The sequence below is a fragment of the Cyrtonyx montezumae genome, unplaced genomic scaffold (assembly GCF_038088225.1).
Source record: "Cyrtonyx montezumae isolate F1298 unplaced genomic scaffold, pur_monq_1.0 scaffold_2, whole genome shotgun sequence".
In the NCBI taxonomy this organism is placed as follows: Eukaryota; Metazoa; Chordata; class Aves; order Galliformes; family Odontophoridae; genus Cyrtonyx; species Cyrtonyx montezumae.
Window position 1 is genome coordinate 37172777 of NW_027071936.1, and position 20544 is coordinate 37193320.

Consider the following 20544-nt stretch of genomic DNA (forward strand, 5'->3'; position numbering starts at 1 on the left):
TTCTAAAAAGCCATGGGCTGGAAAGAAACAGCTGTGGTAGCTGTCTTTCAAGAAAATCCAAAACAACAATCTGGACAGCTATCATGAATTACACTGGTTGTTTTAGCCTAACAAGAGAAATTAAGCATTTAGAGCATCCATTCAGCTCCCATTGCAGGGCTATATTGATCTTTGGATTCAGGCTAAGATCAGAGGTTGCTCTCTTGCAAAGATTAACTGAATAAATAATTGAGCAAAATTTGACTAAAATTTTCAGGTTCAGGTTTTTTTGTTTTTTGTTTTTTATAAGAAGCAATGAGTAGCATAGAAATAGCTCATAATGGAGTGCATTCATTAATGCATTAACAGACACTTGAACACTCTTCTGCAGACTAGATCAAGCATTTTCAAAAAATATTATCTCTTATGAGAAAGTTTTATGAAAATTATAATATTTGTCTAGAAAGCTACAGAAATGACAAGCTATGGACTTAATCATCTGGTTAACCGAACTTCATCTAAAGGACTACTGACCCATGAAGAGGGAAAGAAAATACAGATTATCATATTTTTTCAGACTGAATTACAAGCTCAGCAGACAAAAAGAATATAGGAGAAAATATATCATGACCGCTGTAAAAATTTCATGCAGTGCCTTCTAGGTGAAAAATGAGTTAAAATCAATAAGAATCTGAGCACTGATGCAAGCAGCTGAAAAAAAAAGAAAAGCCAAAAGGTCATTAAAATAATAGAGTACTGATAAATCATACAGCTGAAAGTTGTCTTGAAGTAAAATTAAGTTTAGTCACTGCTCCGTGACAAAATTTTGTTAGCTGTTAAATTTTAGGACTCTGATGGAAGGCATGATTTTGCGCTGCAGCATTTTATATCTGATTAGCACAAGAATAAACGATGACACAGAAGATGAAGTTGGGAGGCACTGCAAACTGAACAGTTAGTGAGGGATATGGGAAATAAAATACAAAAAAACAGCAAGGTTTAGTATTTTTCCCCAAGTTGGTAACACTGCTGGTCCCAGTGCCTCCAAAGCCCATCTCATGCAGAAATCCCAACTCTGCTGAAGTCGGTGCTAAACCTTTCCCTTATTGCTGTGAGGCAAGATTTCTACTCTGCTTCTAATATAGAAGACAATGTAAATAGCAGCACGATCATTAAGTTTACAGACAGCAATATGTAAGGCAATATTGTGAGGTGCAATGAGAGACGGGAAGCCATGCAAAAGATCCAGAGAGAATAAAAATATTGGTGGGAAATAGAATTCATTCAGCAGCTCTCATTTCTTGACTGAAACAAATTTCAAACACTTCTATTTAGTGGCAAGGTAAAACAGTAAAAGAGAAAAAGATTTTGGGTGAATTTACTGCAACACAGCAGGTGTCACCTTGCAATGTGACATGGTTACAAAAAGCAAATCTGAATTCTGAGGCAGTAAGGGATAAGGTGTCAAAGTGCTCCGAGCTTCTGTTCCCTTTCCTACCCAGATCTAACATGACTGCAGGCAGCAGGGCGTTCAGGGACTGTGTGGAGAGCCTGGAAATAAACACCTGAAACCTGGAGGAATGAAACTATGCAGCACCACAGAGAGCAGAGACTCACCCTGTGATAAGTGAAAGGAAGAAAGGAGCACAAATCTCAACAGAGCTTTTCTTATTTCTCATTGTTTTTAATTTCCATCTTAAAACAAAAGCATTATGCCTTCCTATAGCCAATGAGGACCAAAACAGATGCAGTAGACAAGATATATTATACAAGAGATATTAATCTTCCTGCTTCAAGGTGTAAACCCAGCACTAATTGATGGGATTAGTAAACAGTAAGTTCCCCTGAAGACAAGTTATTGTACAGCTATTCATTACGAGCATTTTTTTTCTTTCTCCTGTAGCAGGTGATGCAGCACCATCAAAGTCAGGATCCTGGCCTCAACTGTAGTGACCAAGAATTGTGATTTCTGTTAAATATCACAGCAGACCCAGCACACACTGACTCAGGGGACAGTACAGAGAAAGGGACTTGTCTCCTCTAAAGCAGAAAAACCTATCAGCAGACAGATTTAAGACTGCATATTAGGCCATTATCCAAAAACAGAAAACAAAAAAATCATCCAAGTGTGCTCACTTTATCAGTCTTGGGACTAGTTATCAGATAGGACTGGGCTTCCAGCTGTGATAGTATGACTCCAAAGTCACCTCACTGCAGTTATAAGAGCTGCCTTTATTTTACAAAGATCTGGTCATGAGTGGAATTAAATTTCATCTAGCATTACTATTAAGAGACACAAAAAGTAAGTGAAAAGTCTTCAGATATTTTTAGACCTAGTCCCATATCATGCACTGCTCATCAAGGATAGTCACCGTTTATTTAAAAAGAACAAACTTCTATTCACTACATCCGGTCCTTTCACAATCAAATTTGTGTTCTTAATGAGATCGCTCATTCGAAACCGACTCTCTGTAATGAGGCGGACTGTTTTCATTAAGGTAGCTGTCAGGCAGCAGATGTGAGCACAACCAGAGAAATCCCTGCTCCTCAGCAGGCTCCTTGGCATCAAGCATAGATGTTGTAGGCAAGGACCACATCTCTCTGGAAAACAGTTAGCTCAGGATGGAGCAGGGAGCCTTTTCACACAGCTTCATTGTAAGTCGGAGAAAAGGCATTTTAATTCTCCTTTCACTGGAAGGTCATTATTTTTAACACATTCCCTCTTAAGTATCAAATCTAATATTCCCAAATGACCTCCTGGTTTGTCCAAAGGTCTGTCAACAGAAGGAATCACTAGCCTACAGAGTCAGGGACCTCCGGAGATCATCTAGTCAAATTCCCCTGATAAAACAGGTTTCCTACAGTAGGGTGCACTAGAAAGTGTTCCGTTTTTTTTTTTTTTTTTCTTTTCCCTTTCTTTTTTTCTTTTTCTTAATATCCCTAGTGAAGGAGTCTCCACAACCTTTCTGTGTAGCTTTTCCCAGTCCTCTGTCACTCTCAAGTAAAAAAGTTTTTTCTGATGTTCAGATGGAGCTCCCCGTGTTCCAGTTAGCAATAACTGCCCCTTTCCTGCCACCAGCCAACACCAAAAACAGTCTGGTCTCATCCACTTGACTTTAGCCCTTCAGATATCTTATATCTCTCAGTCTCCTCCAAGGAAGACAATACGAAAAATTTTCTTCCCATTCTCCTGCTGCTCTGGTCTTTTTTTTTTTTTTTTTAACTTCATGAAATTGTCTTCAGGAGTTGTGAGCAATTCGGCTAATGCAACTGGGATACAAAATGGAAGCAGACATGGGACATCTCAATTTCTTTTATTTCCCATCACCAAGCTTGGTGTTTACTGCTGAAAAAATGGTACTGCTTCTGAAGCAAGCTTATTGGTCAGGTAGATGGCTTAGGATGAAGTCTGTCCTTCATATGCACTTTGAAGCCACTGGTCCAGATCCTGAGAAGCCCACCTGACCCTTCTCTCACAGCAGCTGGTCTGGAAGTCAGATATACGTTTATATGTGTACCTTCCTGCAAGAACTTCAGAAGAGATGCTTGCTCAATTCCTCAGGGTTATCGCATACCCTGGGCATGGCAATACACAATCTCATTTGCATCATCTCCTGATGATACAGAACTGTCCTTCACTGTGCTACTGCCAGTGCAGTTCCTGCCTCTGATTAGAGCACGCAACAACAGTTCCATCTAAAGCTAGGCAAGCTCAGTAGGGGCTACATGGGAGACAGGAGCTGCCATACAAGATCAGAACAGTGGTCCATCAAGAGCCAGGCCCTGTCTAGCACTGGCCAGTGCCAGATGTCTCCATAGGAAGCACACAGCTCCACTAATTTAACACAGAACTACATTCGTTCTTTACCTTGAAGCAGTTAAGAAATCCCTGAAAATTGGGGCTTTATATCTCTTGCTAGTTAATCCTTAATTGTGTAGAGCTAGGCTTTTCCAGTTACTCAAGGGAACAGCCTCTTGCTGGGTAGTGGTCACAACAATGTGATTATTTTACAGCTTGAGAAGGGATCACTTCTCGCAGATCTCAGATTTGATGACACTTCCTCAGGGAGAACAAGTACAGTTACTGACAAAGATTAGTTTTGATTCTGGGAGCAAAAGACAGAAACTTCTGATAGCTCACCTTCTGAAGGCCTCTGATAGGGAAAGATCTCCAGTAAGATACCCTTACCTCCACTGTCAACCCTTCAATGAGGTCTGGGAAGGGGTATATCCTGGCTTCACCCCTTCCAGTCACTCAGATGCACTGCATACACCTGAGCTCCCCTGGGTAGGCCCTGCCTTCCCACCAGGTGCTCAATCACTGTTTTAGCCCATGATTTAGCATTTCTGCTGCAGATACAAAATAGAATAAATATAGTGTCTCGGAAAGCTTTCCTAACCAATCTGCAAGGCAACACAAAGTGTGATGTTACTGGGTTGGGAAATCTCTCAAATTTCTGTAGTAGAGGTTTTAGAGACTTAACTGGGGAAATGGATTAGGAAAACAAAGGAAGGAGAATTTGGAGGACTCTGAGTGATAACAGATTTCCTGTTTCAGCTTGACTGCTCAGAAGTTGTTTTGTATTTCCACAAAGTATGAGCTAAATCTTAAGTTGCTGAAGATCTGCTTGTGATCTGTGATGGTGAGCCTCTTTGCTGTTTTACTTGCTTTACTTAGGGTAATGCTATGAGGACCACATACTTACCTCAGTGCTGTTTGTATATCAAGAGGATTATAACTTCCATTTTACAGTGTCCTATCTGTGCCCTTTCAAACTATATCAACGCACAATAGGGTTCTTCAATCCATGCACATTTACACAGTGCACATGAAAATAAATATCAGCTCTCACAAGATTTTATTGAACACACTCCAGTTACTGCTTGGCCACAAAAGCAAATGTCTGCAGTGAGTTCTCACTGTGGACTATCACTCTCCGCTGGAGTGCTGTGAGAGCACGGTAACAGATTTAAAAAATAATTTACTCCACACGCTAACTTGTGGTACCCATATGACTCCAATTATAGGAAGCAACATCTGTGGCCTATACAGGCAGAAAGAAGTGTAGAATTGCAGTTCTGTGGTAGAAAGGGAAGTAAAAGTGTTTGGCAGCACAGTGCCACAGAAGCAGCTGGGTGCTGGTGCCAGTCAGCACTTTCTGCCCATGGGCACCTGGGGAAGGGGAATAGGTAATAGGGGAAGGCATTACAATCCCACTGTGTTTAAGGAATTTTTGGCAACTGTTCACTTCAGAGTGACCTGAATGAGAGCTGTTTTAAATGTCAGAGATGTAGTTGGTTTCCATGGGTATGAAGAGGTGGTTTCCATAGTATTCTGGATGGGCAGCTGAAAATCTGTTATACAAAAACCTCAAGGATTTGGACTCATATGCTTAGGATCACCACAAAGGGATGACCTATGGCCATAGCAGCCAGCTCTCTGCTCACTTCACAGAATCTTCATTTCAGGTGACGGTTCACACCTTCTCATATTTTTGCAGAGGTAGTACAGCATGCATACTCAGTTTGGTGGATAGCACCAAGCATGCATTTCCCAACACAGGTTGACCAATCCTTTTACACCCTGCGTGACCTGCTGAGTAACAGATATCATAAAGTACACAGAGAAGGATTTATGATCTTTGAAGCCAATAAATTAGGCTAGCATGCAGTACTGGTTGTCTAAAGTTGGATGAATAAGGAGGCAGGGATTCCCTCCATAGCTAGCTGGAAATAAAATAATTGCATGCACAGCTCCTGCTGGGAATGAAACTTTTTTTTTTTTTCTTTCCAAGCCCTCTGATTTTCAGTATTCTTTCCCTTCCTCTTTTTCAATACTGTTTGTAAGCTTCTTTAAAACATAGCCAAAAGTAATAGGAATACAATCAATATTAAATATGAACAGAGACACTTCTTCTGTAGCTGCAATTAGCTATTTTCAAAGAGCATGACATGAATAATGTATGCAAAAGTGCAAGGGGGGTGTGTTACTTATTTCTTCCTTAAGCAGATTATTTTAGCATGGGTAAAAGACTACCAAGCTAAAGAATAGTGTTCAATATCACACAGTGTATAAACAGATGTGGCTTAGCACATTACAAAAGCCATTAAACGGCTGAGCCAAAGAAATGTATCTAGTTATGGGGAGTGAGGACAAAGAGGAAAAGTATCGTGTAATGGTTGCTTAGTTTTCCATTTGTTATTCAGGCTTTGTTCATGAGCCCATTCTACAGACTAAGATCTCACCTTCTTTTTCATTAGGTTTTTGCTAAATTGCCTCAAATGGTAGCTTGATCCTAATGGAAACTCTTTTTTATTTTTATGCCAAGGCTGCCAGATCACTCAAGAGACACTGTGTCCAAGAATATGAATCAGCCACGTGTGCATACAGAGGTCAGCAAGCAGAAAAAGGATCAACTAGTTGCTGGCCCTGGGTTGCCCATAGCATGGAGTGCCTGGGACAAGGAGTGGTAGAGGACAGCAAACACTGGTGGCTCTGTCCTCATCACTGCATGAACCAGTCAAGTCCATAAATGGTATAATACAAATTCACCTTCCTTACAATGGGAGAGAAGGTTTTGCAAAGCAGGTGGTGAGACACCTGCCTCTCTGCGGGGCTGATATTTCACCCTGCTCCTCTGTTCTCTCCCTTACGGCACAGGTCTTTATTAGGACATTACCTCACACCTTCTTTGCTGCACTGGACTCATGCTGGCTTACTTTCTGTGCTTCTGGCTTTGATTCAGCGTCTTTCAGCTTGAGAGATTGCTGCAGAATGCAGCCCTTCATTAGGAAAGCAAAAATCTGAGCTAGTTTTGTGATACAGTTTATCATCATCTTTGCTCAGGTTTACCTCCAAGTCATCAAATAACTTCAACCCAGTTGGCTTTGTGTAAACATATTATCACAGGCCTGTAGTTACTGCATTTTCTTCCACACCCTCTTCCCCTTCCTTAATGCACTCAAATAAAGGCACAAAGCAAATAAAATTTACCTCATGCTCTCCTTCCTGTGGACTGTCACATACATTTCATAGACTCTTCCTTGGGGAACAGCCCCTGCTGGTATCAGCAAGCTCACTCCTGCAGCACAGAAGAGACAAAAATATAACATGGAGAAAGAAAAAGCCAGGTGAGCCCGTGAAGAAGAGCAACAGGAGAAGCAGTAGGTGACACCTGCAAGGCTAGATTTTCACCAAGTCTCACAAGAGGGCTCTACATGAGTTTAGCAAATCTGGAGATGAAGTATTTACTGCAGCCCTGGCACCTCTTGTGCCTCAGCACAGAAATGCTGCAGCGCGGAAGAGGGTTTTCTTCCCTTCCCTTTTATTTTATTTAAAGAGCAAACAGATGGTTACACTGTTTCTTATCTTGTAAAATAATGGAAAGGGAACAACTCTGGGTAAATTTTCCAACAGCTGTAACAGGACATATCTCCCTAAGCAATTCCTATTTAATTAAAAGCGGGTAAGGAAGGCAGTGGAGTACTGTCCCAGGAAGCACCAAGATCTAGTTGTTTCTTGAAAGATGGGCTCTGAAACTGGCATCCTGTCTGTTAATGCACTCAGCTTCTAATTAAGACTACCAGGGAGACGAAATGGGGCTTCTTGGTATTTTGAATGTGACTGCTTCTGTGGAGTAGCTCAAAATTTGGATATCCAACCTTGAAAAATGTGTGCAAATACATGCTGTGCCCTTTTCAGGGCTGATCAATTGCAAAATTCTGCTCTTACATTGCAAGGAACTCCCCAGGAACCAGAGTTCATGTCCTTGCATGGCAAACATGGCTCAGGAGCTCTCTGGCACGCTGCTGGACACAGCTCTGCCAGCTGTCTGTGCAGATGTGGGCTAGTGGGGAATCACTGGTAGGTGTTTGAATTCAGCTATGACTAAGTAGCTGAATACAAACATATAGGCAAATTATTTGCATATATGCATTCACACAACAGAGGTATTACAAAATCCTTTATGTCCCTGTCTCTTTTCAGTGTACATCATTTGGTTACACTGGAAACTTCCCCTGTACTGGGGTTGTACTGGGAGTCAGTTACACACCTGTCTTTGAAGGTGAGGGATTAGCTATGAGAGTGTTTTCCATTAAGGTATTCTGACTTGTTTCTTTACAGCACTGTTACAACCTCCCTGTGAATGTTCTCAGATGTAAAGACAGGTGTAGGGTACATGAAGGACTTTGATCATCTTGCTAGGACGATATACATGCATACATCTAGAAGCAGCACAGAGGCATATGCAGGAGTGGTAGACAGATTGATATATCTTACAAAACTTGTTTTAATAATTTTGAAGAGATTACAGTAATAAATAAGCATTTATTTTATTTTTACAAATTGATATTGATATATGTGAATTAAATATTACTTTCCTGAACCATTCACCACCATTGCATAAGAAACCCAACTATTATGCCTACCCTGCAGCTTAGAGAACTGTGAAGTCTAGGATTGTACAGCAACATTGTTCATCAGTCTGTACCAGGTCTTTAAGCAGTTTAGCTTCCACTTAGGCTCTATGGGAAAAAGAGACACTGTTCCTCAAAGATGAGAGCTATTGCTTATGGCTCACTTTTGTCTGCATGCTGGCTTGTACAGGTCTGTATCCTGGAAGGAACAAACTAGTCCTAAGCCAATCAGATGATTTGCTTTCTCCATAACACCAATGGACAAAAAAGGACCTAGCAAAGGAGCAGGAGACTAGGTTAGTGTCATGGTTTTATGATTTTTTATTGCTATTCCACATCATAACATCATGTAAGGCACCAGGAGTTAAAGCGTTAATGCTCCAGTTCCATGGACTGATGAATTTCCAGGTACCTAGTTCTCAGAAGAGAACTACATAACCCAGAGAACTCTGCATTCCCATTTTCCACTCAGAGGGAAAGATAAAACTGCATGCAAGTCCTGAGCCTGCATCCTTTTTGCAGCTGGTTTCAGTTTGTCCTTCCTGCCATCTCACCTTCAGCTTTGGAGTATGGCCTTCGGTTTTGGACACTCTCCCTCACTCTTTGATTTATTAGCTTAAATTCCAATTATAATGTATTATATAGTGTTATTTTGCATTCTAATATCTTATTTAGTAAATTATTTTTCCTCCTCAGATCATTGCCGCTGTTTTGTTTTTAAGCCTATCTCCCTACCCTCTTCCTTTCCCCCCTTCCCCTTTCCTGAGGTATGAGTCTATGAGTCCCCCACCCCATTAGTCATGGAACTGGGCCAAACCGACCCATAAACCTTTGGCAGTTAGGTAGTTTTTTCTTCGGTTGGGCACTGTGCTGTAAAATGACCAAGAGCTGAACACAAGATACTAAGTTGGAAGCTGTGAGACCTTGAGCTGTATGGTTTCCCATGGAAGCATCTAGGTGTCAAAGTTTGAATGAAAACATTTCATGTAGGAACTAAATTGAAGTGTGTCTTTCCTCAAAAACCCAGTTGTGAGAGCCAAGTTCTCCCGGGGCTACCCAGCAGCTTGGCCTCTTAACATATAAGAAAGACTGGGAGCACTTCAACACTTGGTTCTCCCCTTTCCTATTAAAAAAATAAAATCAAAACCATATATAACAAGGAGAGAGGTACGGACATGATGCTCTTAGGCTTTTTTTTCCTTGACTATGTACTATGTGCAGAAAAAAAGCCTTCTAAAAATCAGCATTCTGCTGTCCTATTGCAGTACCGCACAGTCTGCAACGAATTGGAAGTGGAACAACTGATTTATTTTTTAATTAAGTTGTTTTCTTTATGTGTGATGATAAGATTGAGGCTTTCTGGCTTGTAGTCCTTTATCTAGAGCTCAATGAAAGAAAAAGGTCAAGGATGCTGAACCACACTTCATATGGAGAAACTCTGAAGTATAACATACCTCAGAAAGGGGTGAAAGTCCTGTAACACTATGTTAAAATAGCAGCCAGAATTTTGGAAAAGTAAACCTTGAAATATTTTAGTTAACCTGATTGGGTAAAACACACCTTTTTGCTCTGAACAATAAGAAGGCAAACTCCCTGGAGCAACCTTGTTTTTCTCTGGCATAGAAGAAAGCTAACTCCACTTAAACCCTTGAAATATGGTTAGCACTTACCTGAATTGGGAATTACTAGGTGGCCCCCTAAGGAGTTGAAGGTCCCAAATACAGTGCACGATGGGTCTGTTTGCCGTGCAAGGCTTTGGTTCTTCACATTCAAAGTCTCATTCTCTAACAGTGACTGGGTAATCTGTGGGGACAGCTTGGAGGAGAAGTCAGAGAGTTCATCCTGGGGGGTGACTGCTCCAGAGGTGTTATAGACTTTGATCTTCAGATTGGGCAGTGGGTCCAGGATTGGAGAATTGGTCATTGGGATTTTATCAGAGACATCATGCAAGGCATACACAGGACCCCTGTACATGGCTGCAGCAGAAGTGAGGTCCGGTGGCACTGCCAGGAGGTCTGGATTGGAAATGAGATAGAAGAACCATATTGCTTATGACTATTTTTCTAATCCGATTACTTTCTTCTGCTTAATCACAGAATCACAGAATCGTAGGGGTTGGAAGAGATCTCTAGAGATCATCTAGTCCAACCCCCCTGCCAGAGCAGCTCCCTAGCCCAGGTCGCACAGGTAGGCGTCCAGGTGGGTCTTGGACATCTCCAGAAAAGGAGACTCCACCACCTCTCTGGGCAGCTGTGCCAGTACTCTGTCACTTTCACTGTGAAGAAGTTCCCATGCACATTTGTGCAGAATTTCCTATGCTTCAGTTTGTGGCCATTTCACCTTGTCCTATCACCACACACTGCAGAGAAGAGTTCAGCCTCGTCCCTTTGCCTCCCGCTCCTTAGATATTTATAGACACGGTTCACATCCCCTCTGAGCATTCTTTTTTCAAGGCTGAACATACCCAGGTCTCTCAGCCTTTTCTCATAAGGGATGTGTTCCAGGCCCTTTATCATCTTCGCAGCCCCCTCCTGGACTCTTTTGAAGAGATCCCTGTCTTTATTTGTACTGGGGAGAACTGGACACGCTACTCCAGGTGAGGCTGACCAGGGCAGAGTAGAGGGGGAGGATCACCCCCCTCAACCTGCTGGCCATGCTCTTTTAATGCACCCCAGGATTCCATTGGTCTTCTTGGCCACCAGGGCACACTGCTGGCTCATGGGCAACCTGTTATCCAGCAGGACACCCAGGATCCTCTCCTCAGAGCTCCTCTCCAGCAGGTCAAGCAGGTCATCCCAAAACCTGTACTGGTGTATGTAGTCGTTTCTCCCTTGGTGCAAGACTCCACACTTGCTCTTGTTAAACCTTATCTGGTTCCTTTGTGTCCAGCTCTCCAGCCTGTCCAGGTTTTAATTATTTGGTTTTGCATTCTGTTCTGCTCACACTGAACTCTAGGTACTTGCAAACTGATCTTCATATCCTTTTCCAGGCAGCTGTATCAGCCAAGGGCTTGTATCCCCTGAACTGCTCTGGAATCTAACTGTTATACAAAATTACAGCACATTTCTGCCCTAAGGATTTTTCACTGGCATTATTTTCCAGGCTGTGCTCTGATTTCAAGTGTGGTATGCTTAAGCCTCATGGCAAGATATTTTCCATGCTCAATAGATCTAATAGTATTAATAATACTCCTACCTTAAATGCTAAGAGATTCATTAAGGAATTTATCACACTGGCATAAAAACAGAATTTTTGAAATAGCAGAAAGAACAAAGCTATGAAGTCCTCATGCCTGCAACTCCCAAGCAGTGTAGAACAAGTACCTGCATCCTACAGAGCATGACACTTCTGCTGACCTTCCTCATAACAACTCTCTTGTAATCTCAACTCTTTACTTTGATTTACTTTTAATAAACACATATTTGAAGAAAAGAACACTTCAGCTTAAATGTGGGTCTTGAAAGAACCAGCCTTAGCGTATGAGTGTTTGTTTCCTGGCCACTGAAGTATGGAAATTATCAAACTATTATGTACTGGTAATAAAAATGTTCATTATTAAATGATATTACACCACAACTACTTATTCTACATTCTCCACTGAAGGTACAGTACCTCTTAAAATATGCACTATTTATGCATGTTAGACAGGGCACAGTAAAAGAGGCTATTAGTGAAGTAAAAGAGAGGCAGATGTGATGGAATTATTGTACTGTAATATTGTTCCTGTGATGAATCCTGCCTCCCTTGTTTCTTTCATAGCTTTGCCTTTGATGTAAATTTGAGCAGGACTTGTGTTTTTATAAATGTCTGTTTCACTCTCACATTATTGTTCTCCTTTAGAAGTTGAATTCCTCTGTTGCATGTTCCCGAGCACACCTGAAAAAGGCTATTGCGGGTTTTTAGCGCTTGACCATCAGGAGCAAATGGATATAATCTTTCTCTCTTTTAGGAAGAGCCAACAGGCATCCTACAGATATCATTCATACAGTCCAAGAGACCATATCCTTACAGTATCCCCCTGAATTGGTCAACACAGAGTGAAGTGACAACTAACCTTGCCTTGCAGCCTTGATGTTAACAGGTTGAAATCCCCCATTTAGTGCCGACGAGTCGATAATATCTGACTCAAAGTCACGGTGGTTCTTGCGATAGATGAACAGGGCCACAACCACAGAAATAGCCAGGCACACGATCACGGCAATGACAATCCCCACGTAGAGGGCAACATCATCCGAGTCAGGTGCAGCTAGAGGAAGAGAGGCAAGAACCTTGAAGAAATGTGATCCTTATAGAGTCTTTTGAGAAAATACATTCTTACTATCCTGTTTCCTGCAGATATTTACTACCTTTTTATAGGTTAATTTAAAATCCATTTCTAAAGCTATATAACAGGTCTATGCCCTTTTTATGGGAAATGATCTCTGTTTTCTCCTTAACCATGTTCTATTTCTTTACCTATCTACTTATTCATCTATCTAGCACCCAGGCAGTGAAGCACTAAACAGAATGCTCATTAAACAGCTTGTCTCATGAAGCAAATTCACCCTATGAACTAAAACAGTATTCTTAGTGATATAGCATCATGATATTAGTATTTAGTGATTTACCTATTAGTGAAGATCATGTTGTATGTTTTTAAACTTCAGAAGCTTTATTTTTTTAATTATGAAAAAAACCCACCAAACACAAAAAGTCCAATTTCTACAGAATGCCTGTAGAATGCATTTGGGATTTCTGACCTATGAGGTGTCAAGCTATTTTCTTTTCTACCCTTTTTCCTTTAAAAAATGTCTAGGAAAGCAAAGAATCAGACACTGAATTCTCATTGCTGGCTTTAACATATACATATTTGGATAAAAGCTAAAGCAAGCACGAGAAATAATGTGGTAATTTGCTAAAAAGAACCCAGATTTATTACAGCTGTCTTGTGAGAAAATGACTCTGATATTTCTACTAGCTGCTTATACCATATCTTCAGCACTAATTCCAGGGTAATCTCTAGCATCATTATCAACTAGACATTTTTTTCCAAAAGGTCTGAATGCATGATCAAAATTTGATGTGTTTCTATGCAGTGAAAAATCCCAGTAGCAGAGACAATGAAAAAAAAGAAAATGCAAAATCAAATCAGACATTTTTAGCAGCCCATTTTCATTAATTTAAACATGTGAAATCATTTTTATTTCATTTTTTTCCCCCCACCTTTTAGTCATTTAAGCTAAGCTGCCCTCCAGCACAGAGGTGAGAGTTGGCAGATGTTGAAAAGGACTGATCAAAGTCCATCAGCCCCTGGCTACGAAACTTTCAACGTGCAAGCCTCAAAACAGCAGGACGTATATCCCCAGCGGTTCAGGATGCAGATCTCTGAGTTACAGCTGAACGCAAAGTTATGCCTCCACCACATTTCCTCCAATTGCTAAAGAAACACTAATGAGAGAGAAGGTTCATTCTCTCCGTTTTCTGCCTTTGATGCAGCTTCTTCTCCCATTTTCCCTAAGTAGAAAGGCTGCAGTCAGCCCATGTTGACCCACTGAGAGGGAAACTGCTGTCAAGCAGGCAGCTTCGTTTGCCCAATCCCTTTTTGCCTAGGCACACAGAGCTGGCACAACACTAAAGCTTGACCCAAGGAACAGCATTGCATTAATATCCAGGAACATAAAATGAAACATTGAACTTACAAGAAAATCCATATTCATTCTGGGTTCTCTGCTCAGTTGAAATAGGATAAATGAAACCTTAAAAAGAAAGAAATTAAACAAAAATGGAAACAAAATCAAATTAATGAGGAGAACAAAAAAGGGAAGCATGAAAAATGGTTTAATTAAAAAAGAAAAAAGGAAAAGAAATTGATGGCATTTTAGAATTCTGATACAGCGCAGAATTATGATTTTGCATCCTCTGTCTCCTCCAGAGCCTTACTAAGAATTACTAAGTAGGCAGATTGAATTTCTAAGCCAAAATCGGTCTCGAGTCACTAACTTTGGAGTGCTTAAAGTCTTTCTTTTATTGAGCATAAACTCTAATGGATCTAATTTATTTCAGACATCAAGGGTCATTAGCATACGGAAAGTCTTTTTTCCCTATCCCTGCCATATGCTTTAATTCCCAGAACATGTTTGGTGAGGCTCTAAACAGTTTTTTTATTTAATTATAGTAGCTTGCTGTTGATCTAATAGAGCTAAAAGAGACCTGTCGTCACTGGTCAGAGGTTAAATACCCATTTGCTGAGCAGAGTCCATGCAGAAAGCCCTCTTTCTGTATTTCCATGGAATTATTTTATCCTGTCTTTAATACGCGTTCAATAAGAATTCCTCAGAGAGCAAAGAATTTGTCAGCAAACAGGAAACTGAGTGGCTTCTCTTCAAAATTATTAAAAAATCAATAAGGCCCCTGGGGTCATAGCATTATTTATTTGAAATCTTTGCAAGCCCTGTATATCGACAAAATGATAACACAATTTACAGTTATAGTTTGGAACGGCTAAATAAGAGGGATCGTTTCTTTAGTCTCTTCTTTCTGCAGCTTGCACAGCGAAGCACACTGAGGCTGTTTGGCTTTACAGGGGAACAGTGAAGTTGCTGAGTATCTCTCTGCTCCCCTCCATTCACATGGGGTGCAAGGGAAAGGCTCTGAGTCCCATCCTGCTGCAGAAGGAAATGACAAACCGAGGGTAAGCGAGGTAGTCACTGCCATGGGTGGAATCAGAGTGGGTGCCAGGGAGAGGGTCTCCCTCCATTTGAAGGGAATTCCACCGCTCTCTCCACCTCTCCCATATCTCGGGTCACACTGTGAGGAGCTTGCACAGCCCTGGGCTCCTGCAGCTGAAACAAAACTGGACTCCTGGTGTGTGCCTAACGCGCAGGACCACATTACAGGAAGATCAGAGTAATAACCTTCAGCTCTCAGAAATGCTGTGATGGGTGCTCAGCATCTGTTGTGCTTTATGTATCTCATCCTGCTTGGTTGCGCTTCTTGCTAATGGAGATACAATCTGTCCCAATTGCAGATATAGACATACCTCCCCACAAAGTTTCCAGACATTAACTATCACATAAATGCTACCTCAACTAAAATACCAGAGCAAGAAGAGCTGCTTTCTGATGATGGTGTTTTTTTCTGAGGCATTATGGGATAGACTATACCGCATGTAATATCTGCTTAAAACTTTATTTCACCGCAATGATTCCAGCCTTACAATTGCTTTTAGAAATATTATGCTCTCACACTCATTTATTTTGTCTGTTGAGGCAAGCTCACCTATGTGTACTCTCAGCATGCACACTCAATCTTTTGTAATAACTGCTCCCCACTTCTACCAGAGTGCTCGAGGCACTGGCCATAAAAAGTCAGGCAGGCAACTTCTGAGGGCTTGAGTGAGTGCTCAGCAAGTTGGAGCATGAATTTACAGTGAGCAGGTTACTTCCCAATTACTCCCCAGGTGAATGCCAGGGTGCATATTTAGTTCACCTAAATTCCAGCTGTTTCAGCTATAACCTTATGGCCAATATTTCCTACAGCAAGATGTCCCTGGAGGCCAGGAGGCATCCAACAGAAATGCAAGGTACAAGAACAAGACTGAACTTACGCTGGCTGCTTCTCCAAATGCTCCTCAGCCTCATACTCAAATCTGCTGGGAAATCCCTGCTTTTTCTGTGCCCCATTGCATATTTCTGGGGGAGCAGGCATAGAGCAGCACACCCGAACAGGTCTGCATCACTGGAACTTAAGCAGAGTTTGCATTCATTCATACAGAGGCAGAAAGGCCATTCCCCATTCCTTCAGTTGCTTTTCAGCTGCTAGGTTTGGCATTTGAGGCCGTGTGCCATTCCTGTGCAGCAGGAATTTGTGATTTGATATCTGCCTCTCGGAGGGCTCAAAAAATGGCACTGCCTGGATTAGATGTCAGTTTACTGACAGCCTTCTCTATTCCCAGCAAAACAGAAATCCAAGTTCAAGTCTTAGTAAAAAGTTTACCAACTGCGGTCTCAAAATACACTAAAAGAAATAGTAACCTCTTTGTAGACCCTGTTTGTCCAAATACTTTTTTGCCTCTAAATATTTTGCATTGATTCTTATACTGATAACCGCAGAAAGCAGCCTTGCAGCTGCCAAAGACTGACACCATTTCCTTCACCAGAGATCCTCTGCGTATGTATTCAAAGCATACCAATTACAAAGAGGAGGAAAAGACGAGGGAAATTTTTGCTTCCACTACTCTTACAAGCAGACACACTTTGCAAAGGGCATTTGATTTTATCCTCCTGTGTGTGCCACTAGTGAACCAAGCGGAAACTCTTTCTGAGCAAACCCTGGCAGCTGGAAAAACATGTGCTCCCTATAGAAGAAAGGAAGGGATGAGGTGGAAAGGCTAAGGGGATAAGATGCCATACTGAGCTTTTAGTTGTGGGCATACCAATTTTTTGCCAAGGGTCAAGAGTCATGCATGAGCACACTGGCCATGGATTGATAACTGCCCATCCATGCTGAGGACTGGGAAGTGCAAAGTTCTGCTCAAGGAGACAGCACTGCACAAGCTGGGCTGTGATGGCCATAAGACCTCCACTGGCTGAAGCAAGAGGACTCCTCACTTCAGGTTGGCTATTAAGTATCTCAGCCAAGCTGGGTAATGCCAGCTATCTATTGAACATCACATCAAATGCCAGCTTCATTTGTGCTTGTATAAATGTAGGAGACTCAAACACAGCAGTTATAGACACCCTTTTCCATTTGGGCAGGAGCTTTTAGAACAGGACAATTTTTAGCACTCCTCTGAACATGAAAGAGTGTTCCAAAAGGGAGCGGGCCTTGCCACAGCAATGGAGAGCTTGAGGCTGCACGCAGCAGTGGTGGCTGCACAGAAGGCTGCTCCATGGCCATGCTCCCAGCACCACAGCTCAGGCACTGCTTTAGAAAGTTGGCTTTCATTACGGTCCCTTTGACTGCACCTTCAAACAATGAAAAAGGATATTTTCAACAGATAATGATGCAAACCTGCTGGGATTAGTACCTGTAATAATGAAGAATGACTTCCTTCCTCTTTTCAAAGTAACTGCAGTCAATAGACATCTTTATAATTTTTTTTTTTAAATTTTTATTCCCTGTATCAACAGCAATTCTTGGCAAATACCACAGGGACTTCTACCAGGATCATCAAATTTTTTAACAAGGGTGAATGTAGAAAGGTGCTGTTGGCGTTGACTCTAGGAAGGCTTCTGAGGCTGCTGACTCACACACGGAACAGCTGGCTTCACAGTGAGCTTCTTGCTTTGTGAAAAATAATTTAAGCTTCTTCCCACAGCTTGTTGAGAAATGTACATTTTCAAAGCAGCTTTTGATATTTTGTTGTGTAGCTTACTGCTGGACGAGTAAAATAGTAATAAACATTCTTTACACTTGCATAGTCCCTTCTGTTTAAGGATCTAAGCAACTTACCAACAGTGGCTATTTATTTCCATCATTTTACAAGTACCTCACTGTATGTCAAATCTGGAGAACCAGTGGGAGGCTTGGGCTATGCAAAGAAATTGCACCAATGTATTTGCACATTAAATATATTTATGAAAAAGTCTTTAATTAAGTTGATGTTTCTCCATGCATTCTACTTTATATTCCACTTCAAGCTTGAAAATACATATTTTTTTTGTCCTTGTAGAAGTGCTTCTATTAAGTGTTAAAGGTGGGCTTTTTTAACTCTAGTAATTACATAGGCACAAAAGCTTTGTATAAATGGAACTATGTCATTATAAAGACGCATTCCCCAGGGATTGGCTATTCTCTTTCTATAAAGAACATCTACAGCAATTTAAGCACCTTTATACTGATGTAACATGCTGAAAGGGTGAACAGGTCAAAGGTCACAGGACATGGAAAGAAAAAGCAGTCTGACATTGGTACACTGAAAGACTTCAGCAGGCTTTTTATCAATTTAGCTTAACTCAATTTCTGCACCAGTCACACTTACACTGATTTGGGAAATTGAGTCCATTTAACTAAATAGATTTTGAAGCTCATTTAATTAGTTTGGTGCTGTTTGCAAACACAAATGATCCCTAACCATTGTGAGCCCAGCCGAAGCATTCTGGTCCCACATGCCTTGCTCTGACCTTCTGGAAATCCATTTGTGTCAATAACCGCAGGAGACTCAAAGGCATGTCACTAGGGTTGAACGGTCTTCAGAATATCTGAATCTATGATCACCTGGCTTAGGTGGTTAGATACAACATAGCAGAACATCTCTTTTTACAGCAAGAATTCATCTGCTGCAGTTTGCCACAGGAGAAGACCCTGTCTGCCAAGGGATGGGGTAGGAATGAAAAACCTCAGGTCTATGACAGATAAAAATTGTGCAGAGATTATGGTGCTACCTCCTCTGAGACAGAATTTGAAACAGATTGTCATCAAATAGTCACTAAAACAACCTCTCTAAGCTATTTCTGCCTTCTCTCTCCAGGGATGAATATACCTCTCAAAATATTAATGTGCATATATATAAATGCATACTATACAAAGCGGGAATTCAGTATCATGACCATGGGCATCCTGAAATCCTGTGTCTGACTTTACCTGGAAAGCCCTTGGACAGTGGCCTAGCTTATTTTAAAGACAACTTTCTTCCTCGTGTACAACAGGTTATGGCTTCACGCAGAGGGAATTTTCTAACTGCCTCCCCTTTTTGGTCCCTAATATATTTTACTAGCTTTCTAGTCATGCTAAATTTGTATTATTGTTTCAATTTTTTATCAGATTATGAAAATGCTTTATTCTGTTTCTTGCAGAAAATAAAATATCAACATAAGAAAGGAAGGAGAAAAAAAAAGCCTTTTCCACTTGTATTTTCTCCAGCTGCCTGTGTCACTACTTTTATCTTCCCTGGAGGTAACTACATAAGATGGTGGAACAGCTGAAGGTGATCTTTCAGGGCACACTGACACTTAGGCGTATCCAGTTTAGGTCATATTTACAAAAACATTTACAATTACCCTACAAAGAAACTGCTTTATGCCATTAGCTGCTGAGGTCACAGCTAATGGTACACATTTTGAGATTGTATCAAGGTTAGTGAGATTTTGAGACATGCACACGCATTTAATAAAGTGAAGATTGCATAAAGTACATCATAACTGCTTGTTTCTTTAATGCATAATATTTTAATCTGGCATCACTTGCTTCTAATCTATAAATCCTCTTTACTTTCTCCTCTGCATAGTGCTTTTAAAAGGAGCTAGGGTCACGTAATTGTGTGGCCCTTTTGAAAGCCTAGCCACATGATGTGCCCCCATATCATCCTGTTGCAATGAACATGACAGGTTGAGCATAATATACAGTAACAGCCCATTTTCCCCTTTTGGTTCCAAAGTCAATGCCCTTAAACTGCATATAAGAAAAGAAGAGGGCATTCATTCAACTGCTGCCTTTCTTTCTCTACTTTGATGGTTTTATCCAGTGTAGTGACAGTGAAGTTGTAATAACCTCTTGGTGGCAACAGGCTCTGAACCACAGAGCTGTGAAAGATGAATAAAGACTAATTCTCAAATGAAGAGGTCTAAAATTTGAAGGAAGCAGTTCATGATGATTTAAAGTAGGCAGGCGATGCATAGTGATATGGGAGTTCACAGGAACAATTATTTGCTCTCTACTGTATGTAGGTATATACATATGCTAGATGAATTCTAATACGTAATAACTCAAGGCTAGCAAGCTGTTAATTTTTTTTTTTAATTTAAAAAAAAAAATCCCATGCCAGTCCCAAATAACAGGCACCTGATTAGTTCTGTTCTTAATTCTGAAGATGAGATCTTTCAGTGATAATTCAGTATTTTCCTCTTTCCCTGGCTTCAGATGCTCAGAATTCCTTGCAGAGTTTCTTTGTTGTTTTTAGAGCGAATTCTTTATGATAAACACAGCGTGAAAATGCTCAAAGCTTTCAAGAGATGATGTTAACTCAGATGCAACTACATAGGTCTCCATATATTCCCTGAGATGGAAAAGCAGACACTTATATAAGGAGAAGGAAATTAGAAGACTTAAATTGACATGTAAGGAGTTCTGAATTTCTCCCTGCAAGTCCCAATACCCATATGCCATGACTGCACAAACTGCTAGTAGTTCCTGTGAGGGAGCACAGTTAAGGGTGCAAATATAACCTCA

General features: G+C 41.0%; 1 protein-coding gene across 1 annotated transcript in view; it reads right to left on the reverse strand.

The window, feature by feature from the left end:
• UNC5C (unc-5 netrin receptor C) overlaps positions 1 to 20544 on the reverse strand; it is a 232256-nt gene that overhangs the window by 11082 nt on the left and 200630 nt on the right. The window contains exons 8-10 of the mRNA XM_065736903.1: positions 12452 to 12643; positions 10068 to 10412; positions 6974 to 7061 (exon numbers count right to left, since the gene is read on the reverse strand). Coding sequence (XP_065592975.1) covers positions 6974 to 7061; positions 10068 to 10412; positions 12452 to 12643 — 625 coding nt within the window. The remainder of the gene's footprint in view (positions 1 to 6973; positions 7062 to 10067; positions 10413 to 12451; positions 12644 to 20544) is intronic.